General features: G+C 48.2%; 1 protein-coding gene across 3 annotated transcripts in view; it reads left to right on the forward strand.

Moving 5' to 3' along the window:
- MTOR (mechanistic target of rapamycin kinase) overlaps positions 1-13168 on the forward strand; it is a 118810-nt gene that overhangs the window by 78371 nt on the left and 27271 nt on the right. For all 3 annotated transcript variants that reach the window (XM_061184971.1, XM_061184970.1, XM_061184972.1), the window contains exons 30-34: positions 2503-2642; positions 7298-7398; positions 9090-9205; positions 10452-10529; positions 10717-10824. In XM_061184971.1, coding sequence (XP_061040954.1) covers positions 2503-2642; positions 7298-7398; positions 9090-9205; positions 10452-10529; positions 10717-10824 — 543 coding nt within the window. The remainder of the gene's footprint in view (positions 1-2502; positions 2643-7297; positions 7399-9089; positions 9206-10451; positions 10530-10716; positions 10825-13168) is intronic.

The following is a 13168-nucleotide window of genomic DNA, read 5'->3' on the forward strand; positions in this document are numbered from 1 at the left end:
GTTAAGGCTCAGTACCTACTTCAGAGGAAACCATGGGTAATTCTCCAGAAAAAATGTGCCATAATTTATACCTGATATTGAGGGATTGTTCCATTTCATTATTGCTTATATAGCTTCTTGCCTCCTGCCATCTTTGCCCAACCGATATTAAAATGATTCCGTTACTCCCTGTAGCCCTGGGAGAGTGCTTTGGTAACTCCCAACCATATATAAGGCATCGACTTAATCAACTTAACATTGACTTCCTGGAAGGTCAGGAAGTTCTGGGTCCATATATTTGATGAGGAACCTTTTATTAGTCAAGTAGGTCACTTACTCTGGTCTGCCTTAATCAAGAGCCCAGTGTGTTAGAGTGAAGAAACGTGACTACTTCACGGGCTTTTGCCTTCTACAAGGGCTGGTCAATTGGACTGAAACCTTTCAGGGAATATCTTGCCATCTTGAGCACGTATCTGTGACTAGACTAAGAAAGCATCTCCAGATGACAAAGCAGAAGGGACTGTGTCTCATCCGTCTTTGCCACAATCCTTGTTCGCAGAGGGAAGAAGGTCAGCAAAGAGGGCACTTCATGTACTCCACCCAGAGATGTCCTCTCCTGTGATATCCTTAGCGCTTAGACCGCAGTAATTGAAACAAGGATTCCACAAACATCTGGTATTCAGGCGATTTTATACCCCGGTGGCTCAGAGTGCCAACCTTAAATGAAGAGTTCCCCCATCTCCAGGTTCTAAAGGTGGCCATTGCTCCAGGATGACTGCTAAACCTATGGTAGATTTTCTGTTATATTTAGGTGGCTGAGTCACATTAAGCTCGACAGTGGTTGCTTTTTCTTGGCAGGGCCTGCGCTTTCTCAGCGCAGTTTAGGTAACAGCAATCTCATTAGAATTTTGTGTGATTCATTGCTTAAACCTTATGGTTTCTGCGATCTGTTGCAATTCAAAATATCCTGCCCCCTACGTGACCCGCTCCATGCGCCGCTCCCCCTACTTTCTGCTTGTTCATGCTGAGTGTGTGCCATACCTTAGTCATGAGCCTTTGTTTCTTTTCCACCCAGTACAGAAATTCAAAATGGGAAATTTACCAGTGTTACTTTTTAATTTCAGAGTTTTTAATTGTACAGTCTCTGCAGTCACTGTTTTCTCTGTAAGTTTTTGCTTTCATATTTAGGCGTAGTAGAGCGGCATGATTCTAGACGAGCTTGGGAAATGGAGCTTAGGTGGTTTTACCCTCCACAGAGTCCATTTTGGCAAACCTCATTGTACACGGACGTTGGGGAAAGGGCTGTTGTGGCCGCAGAATTAGGCCAGGGGAAGCAGAGGGGGCTGGCTCTGCTGAAGACACACGAGGGGAAGCAGGCACAAGTTAGCTACCTAAAATAGAAATGACCTCCTCACAGAGGTTCAAGAAGAAAAGATTCTGTCAGAGAGCTTAGCACAGTAGCTGTTAGTGTACGTGCTGCTCAAATAAGAGTTTCATTTAGAAAGGAGAGGAAGGTAATGGGGGAAGCAAATGTGGGCCCTGCATTATATCATACAAATTCCACTGCAGGATCATACTGTTGTTAAATAAATCCCTGGAGAGCCACTCCCCTGGCCCAGTAGAGAAATGGTCGTTTACCAAGCTGGTGATGAAGGAGCCCAGAAGACAGACTGAGGTGGAGGCAGATGGAGGGCAGACAGAGACGTGAAACAGTCCCCGGGCCATTCAGAGAGCCGTAGTCTGCAGCTTCTAGACTGCAGCACCGCTCATTCACGTGGCCGACACTGAACTGCAGCGTGGCGCGCCATCTGCCGGGTAATGGAACCCGTCCTTTGGCCCCTGCCACTGGTAAAGCTGCCAAGTGCTAAGCAGGAGGGAACATTGGATGGGAGACTCTAGAAGAAGGGAGGAAGGTTTTTCCAAAGAATTTTAAGTGGCAGTATTATATTGTATTTTAAATTATTATTTCCTGAAAGTTTTAAAATGCATTAAGAAACGCAGAGAATCGAGAGCTTTTAAAAAGCGAGTGGTTTTCCTCCAGCAAATATGCAGATGTGGCCTGGTCTTTCTGGCCTCATCAGGAAAGCAGCTGCCATCCCTGCCATGTGGCCCACTGTCAGCATTCCAGCAGATCGAGGCCTTGGCATCCTTATAGGAGCCCTGGTCGGGGCTTCGTGCCGTCCTAAATGATTTCCCCTGTCCTCATATCCCCACATGCTGGAGTTCTGCTGACTCCTGTGTCTGGGCTGGAAGTGATGGGGGGAAAGCATGGCCTGACATCTGCTCTCAGATTATCCCAGGGTTGTTCCATCACTGTGCCAAGGAACCAGCATTCCCACCATCACCAAACATACCTCTGGATATTCTGAAGTTCTTTTCAGGCAAAGCCAAGGCATACTGTGATGGGTGAAGTGTCACGCATACAGCACGGCACACTCAGGAAAGAGAGTCTGTGGATTAAAAAAAATGCACCCCTGTGTTCTCTGTGCCTCCCAACAGTCCTCTTTCTTTGCCACTTGGCAGGAGATCCAGGCTACCTGGTATGAGAAACTGCATGAGTGGGAGGATGCTCTTGTGGCCTATGATAAGAAAATGGACACCAACAAGGATGACCCAGAGCTGATGCTGGGCCGTATGCGCTGCCTCGAGGCCCTGGGGGAATGGTAAGCTGTAGCGGGATGTTGGCCGAGTTGCATTTGAAATGCTTCTCCCAACCAGAGTTCTCATCTAAGACTCTCATTTTTGTTTCACTTGGTTATTTTCCCAGGAATCATCTATCACTTTGGAGTGTTTCTCTCTCTGTTCTGTCTCAGTGCTAAATAGAAAGACTCTTTTTTTCTTTCTTTCTTTTTTTTTTTTTTTTTAAATAATTTATTTATTTATTTTTGGCTGTGTTGGGTCTTCGCTTCTGTGCGAGGGCTTTCTCTAGTTGTGGCAAGTGGGGGCCACTCTTCATCGCGGTGCGCGGGCCTCTCACTATCGCGGCCTCTCTTGTTGCGGAGCACAGGCTCCAGACGCGCAGGCTCAGTAGCTGTGGCTCACGGGCCCAGTCGCTCCGCGGCATGTGGGATCTTCCCAGACCAGGGCTCGAACCCGTGTCCCCTGCATTGGCAGGCGGATTCTCAACCACTGCGCCACCAGGGAAGCCCCTCTTTCTTTTTTTTTTTAACTTAAACTTTGTAATGCTCTGGGACAGGACAGGTGTGGGTGTGCTCCTGGGATCTACACCTATTTTCTCTCTGCCTCTTGACCTTGACTGACTGATGAAGACTTCATATTCTTACTCTGCAACCTTGATTTTTTTTCTTTTCTTTATTACCTCTTGCTAATGATTTTAGGAAAGAAGAACAGATGACTGCTTTCTTCAGGTGCTTCACCTTTATTGAATGCTTACTACGGGCTCAGCACTATGCCAGGCTCCAGAGATTAAAAAAAACCACAAAAAAAAACAAGGCCTCCTCCTTTGTGAGGCTGATGAGACAAGCACATTGCAGGCAGTTACTAGAGCCTGAGAGCCCAGGGACGATGAATGGTCTGAGCACACAGCTCTGAAAGACCGAAGTGGGAAACGGGGTGATCTTGCAGTTCTCCCTGGAGGAAGGCCTACGGTTGGGAGACAGGCGAAGGAGAATGGGGAGAGGGAAAGGGTATGCCAGGTAGAAGTGACAGTAATGCTTGATTTAGAACACTTGCCTGCATCTTGGCCTGGGGAGTTGTTAGGGGATGTTAAAGGAAAAATGGTTCCTGTTCCGTTTTCCAGCATCAAGTGCAGGTTTTTAAAATAGCTAAAACAAAATGCCATCCTGCACTCATGAACTAGTTTAACTACAGTTTTAAATAACAAACAGAATGCCGTACTGCCTCCCCACGAGCAGATTATCTCAACTTCCTCTTGCATATGGGACTGAGTGCCCCCATTCATTCATTCAGCCAGTCGTACTGAGCGCTTACTCATTGCCAGTGTCTGTGCTAGGCCCTGAGGACACAGCATGAACAAGAGGGACACAGCCCCTGCCTTCCCAGAGCTTACAGGGCAGACGACCAGGCTGCTGTAGCACAGAGTGAATACAGTTATAAAGGAGAGGAGAAGCCCAGGGGCTGTGGGATATCAGAAGGGGCCCTAATCCTAGCTTGGAAGGTTCTGGAAGGCTTCCAGGAAGAAGTGATACCTAACTCGGACCCAGACAATGAGGAGGAGGGAGCACATTATTATGTTTAGGGTTCTGAAAGTTCAGTAAGGCTGTGGGGTCGAGTGTGATGCGGAAAAGAGGTAAGAGGTGAGGCAGGAGAGCTAGGCAGGGGCCAGATCAAGTGGGGCTTATGGTCCACGTTAAGAGTTTGAACTTTAACCAAAGGGCTGTTGGTCGGCCATTCTCCAAACCCCACAGAATTTTTTTTCTTTGCATTCTTTCATTCAGTGCCCTGAATTGCTCACCTCCTCTTCTCCTTTTTCTACTTTTTGAAATTCTCCCCATCTTTCAAGGTCCGCCTGAACTGTTTCTCCCTCCTTGAAACCTTTCCTGCCCTCCCCGCCTTTCATAATTAGAGACAACCACTGTCCTTAGGTGGGTTAAGTAGGGTTGGCTTGGATGCGTTAGAAGAGACTTTATATGCGATTTTGTTTAATCTCCTTGTGTGACAGTTGGGAAACTGAGGCTCATAGAAGTCGACATAGCCTGCCCGAGGTCTCCCGAGGGCAGAGTCATCCAGGTCTCCTGACGTTGCACTACCCAGTGCCATCTACCTCTGAGCTCTTGAATTTGTTCCAGTTTTATAATTACCTGTAAAGTATAAGTGGCTAGTGATGCTGACCAAGGGGTTTAAGAATGTAGTAGGCTAAAAGAGATTTTAAAAAGAGATGAAAGAAGTAGAATTCTTTTCCTGATCATATGCAGGTTTTTTATATGGTTTATTCAGTCAGTTCTATTTAGAGTGCAACTTTTAGATTGCTTTTGCTTTGAGTATGTATCCTGAACATGCCCGAGGCAGGTGTTCACCGGAGGCGGCCCTCAGGAATGATCCAGGGTTACCAGTGAGCTAAGACCGCCTCCCCGTGCTCATCAGCCTCCGGAAGCTGAGCACAAGAGACAGCCCCCCCTCCCCGAGCTCCGCAGCCACACCTGCAGCCACTGGAACCTAAGTAAACCTCCTGCCCGCACTGTTCCTTTCCTGGCCTCTGGGTCCTTGAGGACAGACCCCTCAGGAATGACATCATAGACAGCCAAGTACTTAGGCGTTGCAAATTGAAGACCGCTGCTTACACTTTTTGCTGCTGCACTAGGTGGGAAAGTCAGAGTCTTGGAGGGCCTTTTACCCAGTCCTCCCCGGTGTCAGTGAGAGGTGCCAAAGAGCCTCCTAGTGGTTGCCCCACAGACAGTCTCATACTTTTTAGTTATTTGTTTTTGTTCGCCCCTGTGCCTTTGAGAGTTAGGACTCAGTATATTCTGCATCCTTATTTGTAACAAATGTTTGTGGGAGAGGAACCCCGCCTCTGTGTACACCGACCAGGTTCTGACAACTGTTGACACAGCCTCAGCTTGAAGTCAGTGCCTGTGTCCCCTGGCGGGGCTGCCTTTCAGGATGCCGCTCCTGCGCTGCTCCCTGCTTTGTCTCTGGAGTTAACAGTTTGTGGTGTTTCACACTGAACTCGCTCCCTGCCTCGAGACGAAGAGGAAAGCTAAATCCCAGACCTGTGACACAGAAATGGGGGGTCCTGACGAAACAGCAGAGGGAGGCTGAATTGCCTGTGGCTACCAGCTATACAGATTTGAATTCTAGGGTTGGAAGGAGCATTCAGAGATCATGTCGCTCTTCTTTACCTCCAGACAGGACCCCAGCAAAAATGTGCTGCCCAGAGGGGCTGTTCTGTGCTCTGAGCCAGTGGTTCTCAAACTGTGGCCCCTGGAGCACAGCATCAGTATCACCCAGTTCAGACCTCCCGAATCAGAAACTCAAGGGATGGCACCCAACAATCTGTGTAAGGAGCCCTCCATGGGATTATGATGCACATAGCAATCTGAGAGCTGCTGCTCTAAGATAACCTCCAGCAGGACCCAGAGTGAAGGTTTCTCAGTTTAGACGGCAGGAAAACAACACTGAGGTTCATCCAGCTGCTGTCTCTGAGCTTCAGTAAGTGCACAGGGCAGGATGGCTGCCCACTTCCTCTTCCTCTTTTTTATCTTGGCTGTGTACTGAGCTAGAATGCTTGTGTCCCTGGCTCTCTTGACCTTGTGCCGGAGAGACAGTGAAAGGTAATGACTGCCAGGCCACGATGCTGGATAATGGCCCCGAGCAGTTCTCCTAGATGTGGTCACCAGTCAGTTTCTCGGTGAGCTCAGCCCAGATCCCTTCAGCATCTTTATCTCCTCCCCCCTCCCTGTCCCCCATGTCACCTTATAGTGCAGTGTAGCTCGTGTCCCACGAGGCTTCTGAGCTGGGCCACTTGGAACTTGTACCTTTTCTCTTGACTCCACTCCCAATACCAAGTTAAAACATCCTGCAGCATCTCTTTCAGAAAGCAGGAAAGATTAAGGAGTCTCCTAGCTGAGTCTTGAAGCTCACGTGAAAGCAGGAGCTCGTATTTGCCCAGTAGCAGAGTTTTATTTCCTTTCCTTCAGAAGTGCAACATGGGAGGGCAGCAGTTTTAACAGCCAACAGGACATCTCTTCTTGAGGGCTTCTGCTCTCTCTGTGTATCAGAGTCTGCTGAGCACCATACGTATCTCAGTGCCTCCTGGTCACACCCACACTCAACGGTAGTTGTGCGCAATTCTGAGAGTAAGCAGCATCTGGATTTCTGGTAGATGTGACCGTTGTAGCGCCTTCTTCCTTCTGTGCAGATTGATTTCATTTGCGTTTCATTTCAGACTGCAGCCATTGGTATAATACTTTTAAAAGCCAATTCTCCCTATAGCTTGGAGCCCAAAAGAATGTCCAGATGTGCCTCTTCCGATTGCTTTCTCTGTAGGCCTGCCAAAGGGAAAGAGCCCAGAGTTCATTGGCATAGGAGAAAAGTTATTTAATATTTATGAAGGGGGCCAGATGTTCACATTTCACGTCACACCTAGTTAGACACGGTCCCTAGCTTAAGATAAACTCGCTCTCAGACAAATTATGAGCCACCAGGCCATAGAAACAACAAATGGCCAGTCACTTCTCAATTATATCACACAGTCAAAAGTACTTTTTCTTTAAAGGCTCCCGGTTCAAGGCAGGCCCCTATCATCCCGTTCCTCCGCAGCCTCCAGCTAACCTAAGGGGCTAGAGAGAAAGATGGAGGTGATATCTGTTAACCCGACTGTATAATTCTTTTCCTTCAGGGGGCAGCTCCACCAGCAGTGCTGTGAAAAGTGGACCCTGGTTAATGATGAGACCCAAGCCAAGATGGCCCGGATGGCTGCTGCAGCCGCATGGGGTTTAGGTAAGGCTCCCCTCCCAGGCACCCAGTCAAGGTGAGGACAGTGAGGCTGGGGGCTCACATCGGAAAAGTATGACACTGTGGCTGCAGGCAGAGATGTCAGGTCTATAGAAGCATAAAACTGTTCATGTCCACTTCTCCCTCCTCCATCTGTCCTTTCTACCTCATGACTTTGACTAACTTTGTTAGATGTGTCTAATAATGGCTATTCACAGGGAGGCCAAGGAAAACAGTGAGCAAGCATCAAAACTGAGATATTTAGTGAAGTTTGTTTGTATTCTGGCTCCATCATCATTAGCCTTTTTCCATATTTCTGCTTTGCATGGGGTCGCCACCTCCAGATCCAGTATGGTTGCTGGAGCTCCACCAACATGTCTTTATCCTACAGGAATAATGAGAGAAGTCAGCTGTCTGTCTCCTTTTATTTCTTAACTTTTATTATAGAATTTTCCCAAAAAATATAAAAGTGACTAGTATAATGAACCCCTATATGCTGTTCACCTTCTCCAACAGTTATAAACATTTTGGCAATTTTGTTTTCTCTGTTCTCCTCCTTGCTGCCCAACACTCAGCCACCTTCCTCCCACTCCCTGAGTGTTTTCAAGCAGTGATTTCCTTCTAATCCCCACAGACAAGTGTCGTTTTCTGACATCAGACCCCAGCAGAGAGGATTCCCAGTGTCTGTTCCAGGGATGTTCTCAGTAAGAGGGGAAAGGGCCCATGGATGTCCCAGGTGGAAGCGGCACCTGTGGAGTCCAGAGCAAGGTTACATAACATCCACCTCCATTCTCACCCTCTGAGTCACAGAGCTTATATCCTTTCCTTTCATGAGCTCTGAGCTGGATCCAGAACGTTTTTCAAAACCAAACTGCTTCCTGAGGAGTCATCATTTGTTATTTGCTTTTGCCCAGAGGCATAGAGAGTGGATGCACCAGTGGTCTGGAGTGAAAGGCAGGAAAAGGCCTCGTAAAATCAGCAGCCCTGCAGTCTGCGGCTAATGAAGCTGGTATCTTTCCTGCAGATGGTTTTGGAAATCCTGGCATTTGATACATGCTCACCCCACCAGGGGAAGTGACTATGTCTTTCCAGATGCCACCATTTCCCCAGTCTGCCCTGATATGACACTACCGTGCTATGACCTAGCCCATCTTTCTGTTGTAACAGAGCCTCTTAAAATATTTATCTCCTCCCTCTGAGGCAAAGGTACTGCCAGAGTGAGACAAGCAAACTGTTTGTCTCATCCTGTCCCCTGTCCGGATAACGGCCATATCAGTTGTTTAGGGGGAAATGTAATGTGCAAGGTACCATTGAACTGTGAGATTCTCCGTTGGTTGGGAAGAAAGCTCTTCCATCTCACCTAGAGAAAGCTGGGCGAGTTCTCTAGGTTAATGAGGTGCTGCGTGGCACCCTCCTGACCTGTGCTTATGCGGCTCCTTCCATCTTTCATGGAACTCCCTGGGGCAGCAGTGGAGCCCTGTGTTTGGAAGACAGATGTGGCCTTGTTAAACTGGCTCTCAGCCTCACAGAGTGTAGAGGCTCTCTGCGGGATTCGGATACAGCAGGCTCAAGTGTGTCCTATTTGAACCCCAAGCTAAATTCAAGTAACAGTGACAAGGCCTATTTGAGATGCTGCCTTTAGCCCAGCAAGCTGACCACCCTAATGCTTTTCTGTGTGTGTGTGTGCGTGCATGTAGGTCAGTGGGACAGCATGGAGGAGTACACCTGCATGATCCCTCGGGATACCCACGACGGGGCATTTTACAGAGCCGTGCTGGCGCTGCATCAGGACCTCTTCTCCTTGGCGCAGCAGGTACAAACCTCCACGTACCCAGACCACCTCCAAAGGGAAGGTAATCACGTGCGCCCCGTCCGCGCCTAGCACGTGGCGCCTGTGTAAACAGGCTGTTGTACTTCAGCTCTGGCCTTTGGCTCTGTGGCCTCGTTAGAATGGCTTTGGAGCGCAAGGCTCAGTAAGAAGATGACTCCCAGCATATCAGCCAGGGCCACTTTCTGCTCTGAGAGAGGGACACGTGTTCTGGAAGTTACCATTTAGATTGCTTTTGGAGTTGGCTTCTTGGGTCATCGTTGCATCCTTTTTACCATGTTGCTTTAGCATTGCTTGTGGTGGAGAGAAACTGTTTTACCAAAGGAGAATTCAGAGAGCAGCACGCCCCCCTCTGCAGCAGAAATCAGTCACAAGGTTCTTCTGGCTCTGCAGGCGTGTCACACACTGGTTACCTTCTAGGAAAGTTAGCACTTGATTTGGAAATCCTGTGCTGACTTGCAGACTAAAATAACGAGGTAATCACATCCAGCCTGTCAGGCACCCGACTGTCTTGGGTGAGGTGCTTGGGTAAATGACCCGAGCGCTACCGGACGGGGACATAGTCATATTAACCTTAAACATTCAAAAAAGGAAAAGCTCCACGTGCAGGGGTTTTAATTGATGAAACAGAGAAGACTCAAACTGCAGTCCTATGGCATACTCCCCCCCACAAGCTCTGATTTACACAATGAGAACTGAGACCTGGGTCATTCGAGTCACAGGCACAAAAGCTCCCATTTACATGGAGAGGATTGGCATTCTTCTGCCAATTTCAGAGGCACTCCCTCAGGAGGACAAGGTGCTTAAAAGCCAGAGACAACCAGCTGGGCCATTTGAGTGCTTGCACAGTCTGTTCTTACCAACATGCCCAGCATGGAGAAGTTGAAAGAAGGTAGATCCACAAGTTGTCCTCTTGAGATGGAAGAAAACGGTGATTCTGTTTCTAAGCACGAATTTCCCTTCCTTTGTTACCCAGGGTCTAAGATGTTAAGCTTTTGGCTGCCATACATTTCTGTCTTTTCTGAGAAATCAGATAATGCGCTTCTCTAGGCTTTCAAATCTGGTAAAAGGTTTCTTCCCTCCTTCAGTGAACTTTTCTCTTCGTTACTAGGATTTCAGTGAGACAGGTAAACTTCTGCAGCTAGTTGGGAAGCCTGAAAATCACAGCCCTCCCTCCCCTCAGCTCCCATGTCCACAGCTCAATTCCAGGGCTTCTCTTTTTCTCTTCCAGTGCATCGACAAAGCCCGGGACCTGCTGGACGCCGAGTTAACTGCGATGGCAGGAGAGAGCTACAGCCGGGCGTATGGGGTGAGTGTGGACCATCTGCATGGGGCAGGGTTGGAAGCACATTTCAGTTCTTTTTGCAGAGTGGGCTCGTGAGGACACACAGGCTGCTGAGAGCGTGCCTGTGGGACCAAAAGGAATGACTGAAATGAAGCCTGGCTTTCGGATTGTTCACGCTGTATTAAGTTGGAATGCGATTTACTTCCATCAGGCCATGGTTTCTTGCCACATGCTCTCCGAGCTGGAGGAGGTCATCCAGTACAAACTTGTCCCCGAGCGCCGGGAGATCATCCGCCAGATCTGGTGGGAGAGACTGCAGGTGAGCCTGGTAGAGAGCCCCGCTTAGCCTGCCCCCTCCTCCCCTGCTCAGCATAAGCTTCCTGCTTCCTCACCGAGGTTCCGTTTGCATTCAGAGCAGAACACCCACAGGCTTCTCACCTAATAAGCCTCTAGCTGCGAGAGAATGACCTCTTTTCCGACCTCCTTTTACCCTGCTCTAGGAAGAAAAGAAAATATCTTTTTTTTTTTTTTTTTTTTCTTTTTTGGCTGCACTGCACAGCTTGTGGGATCTTAGTTCCCCGACCAGAGATCGAACCCGTGCCCCCTGCAGTGGAAGCGCAGAGTCCTAACCACTGGACCACCAGGGAATTCCCAAAAGAAAATATCTTTAATAAGTGACATTATGGCCAGCCAGTTGAGAAACTTGACCTCAAAATCAGTGGTTCTCAACTTTAGCCACACAATAGAATGACGTGGAGAGCTTTTTTTTTTTTTTGCCTTTTTTTTAAATAAATTTATTTATTTTATTTATTTATTTTTGGCTGTGTTGGGTCTTCGTTGCTGCGCACGGGCTTTCTCTGTTTGCAGCGAGCAGGGGCTACTCTTCGTTGTGGTGCCCGGGCTTCTCATTGCGGTGGCTTCTCTTGTTGCAGAGCATGGGCTCTGGGTTCGTGGGCTTCAGTAGTTGTGGCTCGCGGGCTCTAGAGCGCAGGCTCAGTAGTTGTGGCGCACGGGCTTAGTTGCTCCGCGGCACGTGGGATCTTCCCGGACCAGGGCTCGAACCTGTGTCCCCTGTATTGGCAGGTGGATTCTCAACCACTGTGCCACCAGGGAAGCCCCCTGGAGAGCTTTTAAAAGTCTGGATACCCAGACCACTTCCCAGACCAAATAAACAAAATTTCTGGGGATAGACCCAGGATCAGTATCTTTTCAGCCTTCCCAGATAATTCCAGGATGTGACTGACGCTGAGAACCACTGCTCTAAATCCACTTGCTGGCCACCTGCATCCAGCCCTTTAAGTGGGGTGGCCCGATGTGTTCATTTACGAACCCCTGCCGTTTACAGTTCCTCAGGTCATAGTCATCCCATAAGCTCTGTGCGGACTTTTTCCCACTGAAGTTTCCCCTCATCGAGAAACTTTTCCAAGTCCTCCATCAGTATTTTCGTTGTACATTCTGATCGTTTTAGCTTGAGGAGCTGTCAGTTCCAGATCTGGGAGTCAGGAGTCTTCAGTGTCCTTGGAAAGGACAGTTCTCGCATTCCTTGAGTAGGGAGGAGGAGGAGGAGTTTGTCGGCAAAGCCTTCACTGCTCCAGAAACCACTTGTCCCCCTGCTTGCCATAGTCAATTTTAAGCTGTTTCCTCTTGACCCAATCCACACTTAATTCTAAATTCTGTCCCCAGACAAGTTGAGGTTTGTGCTTCCAACTTTTCAGTAGGCTGTGGCGGGGCCTTTCGACTCCAAGTTGCATTCCTGCCCACCAAGTTCCGGGCACATTCCACTGGAAAGGAAAAGAGCGGGGCAAAGGATTGCCTATGAATACAGTCGTTTATGCTCTGAAATGAGCACATGCAGTTCTTTCACATGTTTTATTAGCAATTATGAAGTGCCCAGTGAATGTTTTGATGGAAAATTGTCCATTGAACCCCAGAAAGGAATTCCACAAAGCCAGAATTCCCCACTTGACTTGTACACACCCTGGTGTTTTTAAGTGCCTGTAATGAGGTGAAGAGTTTCCAAATCAGAGATCTGATGAATCTTCTGCCGTTCTAACAAGTGGACTTGGAAGGGGGGTAGATTAAATGAGTCTCAGAGAGGAGGGACCCGTGTTTGACTTTACTGTGTCCAAGATACCATCATCATCTTAGGCCTTCATGACTTCCCTACCTTAAGACAGGAAGATGCTTTTTGGTTTCCAGGGGCCAAGTGATTTCAGCATCTGGGAGAAACTAGCAGATGATGAGAAGTCACCAAAACAGTCACTCAGTGTACTTTTTTCTGTTTTTCTAACTTTCCAAATTACTGTTGTTACACATAACAGGACAGAAAATTATGGTCCAAGACCTAAAAATACAGCGTTAACTTTGTGGTAGGAATTTGGCTCTTGTGGATGGCTTGCTGTCAGAACACTCAACCAACTGCCTAGGCTGGAAGAGTGCCGTTTTGCGATCAATTAAACTGAACTCCCCAGCCACTGGCTCCCGCGGGGCAGTTTGAGAGGTCAACCTTACTTGCGTTGGGTCTTTTCTTGCCTCGGGTTCTTTATTCAGGCTCAGATTGTGTCCTGTCATGTTTAAAAGCCTGCAACCATTGTCACTAGACTTTTAGACTTACCTCCATGGAGGACAGCTCGTTGTTTGGTTTCATGGAACTCTCTGATGAA

The sequence above is a fragment of the Eubalaena glacialis genome, chromosome 3 (assembly GCF_028564815.1).
Source record: "Eubalaena glacialis isolate mEubGla1 chromosome 3, mEubGla1.1.hap2.+ XY, whole genome shotgun sequence".
NCBI lineage: Eukaryota > Metazoa > Chordata > Mammalia > Artiodactyla > Balaenidae > Eubalaena > Eubalaena glacialis.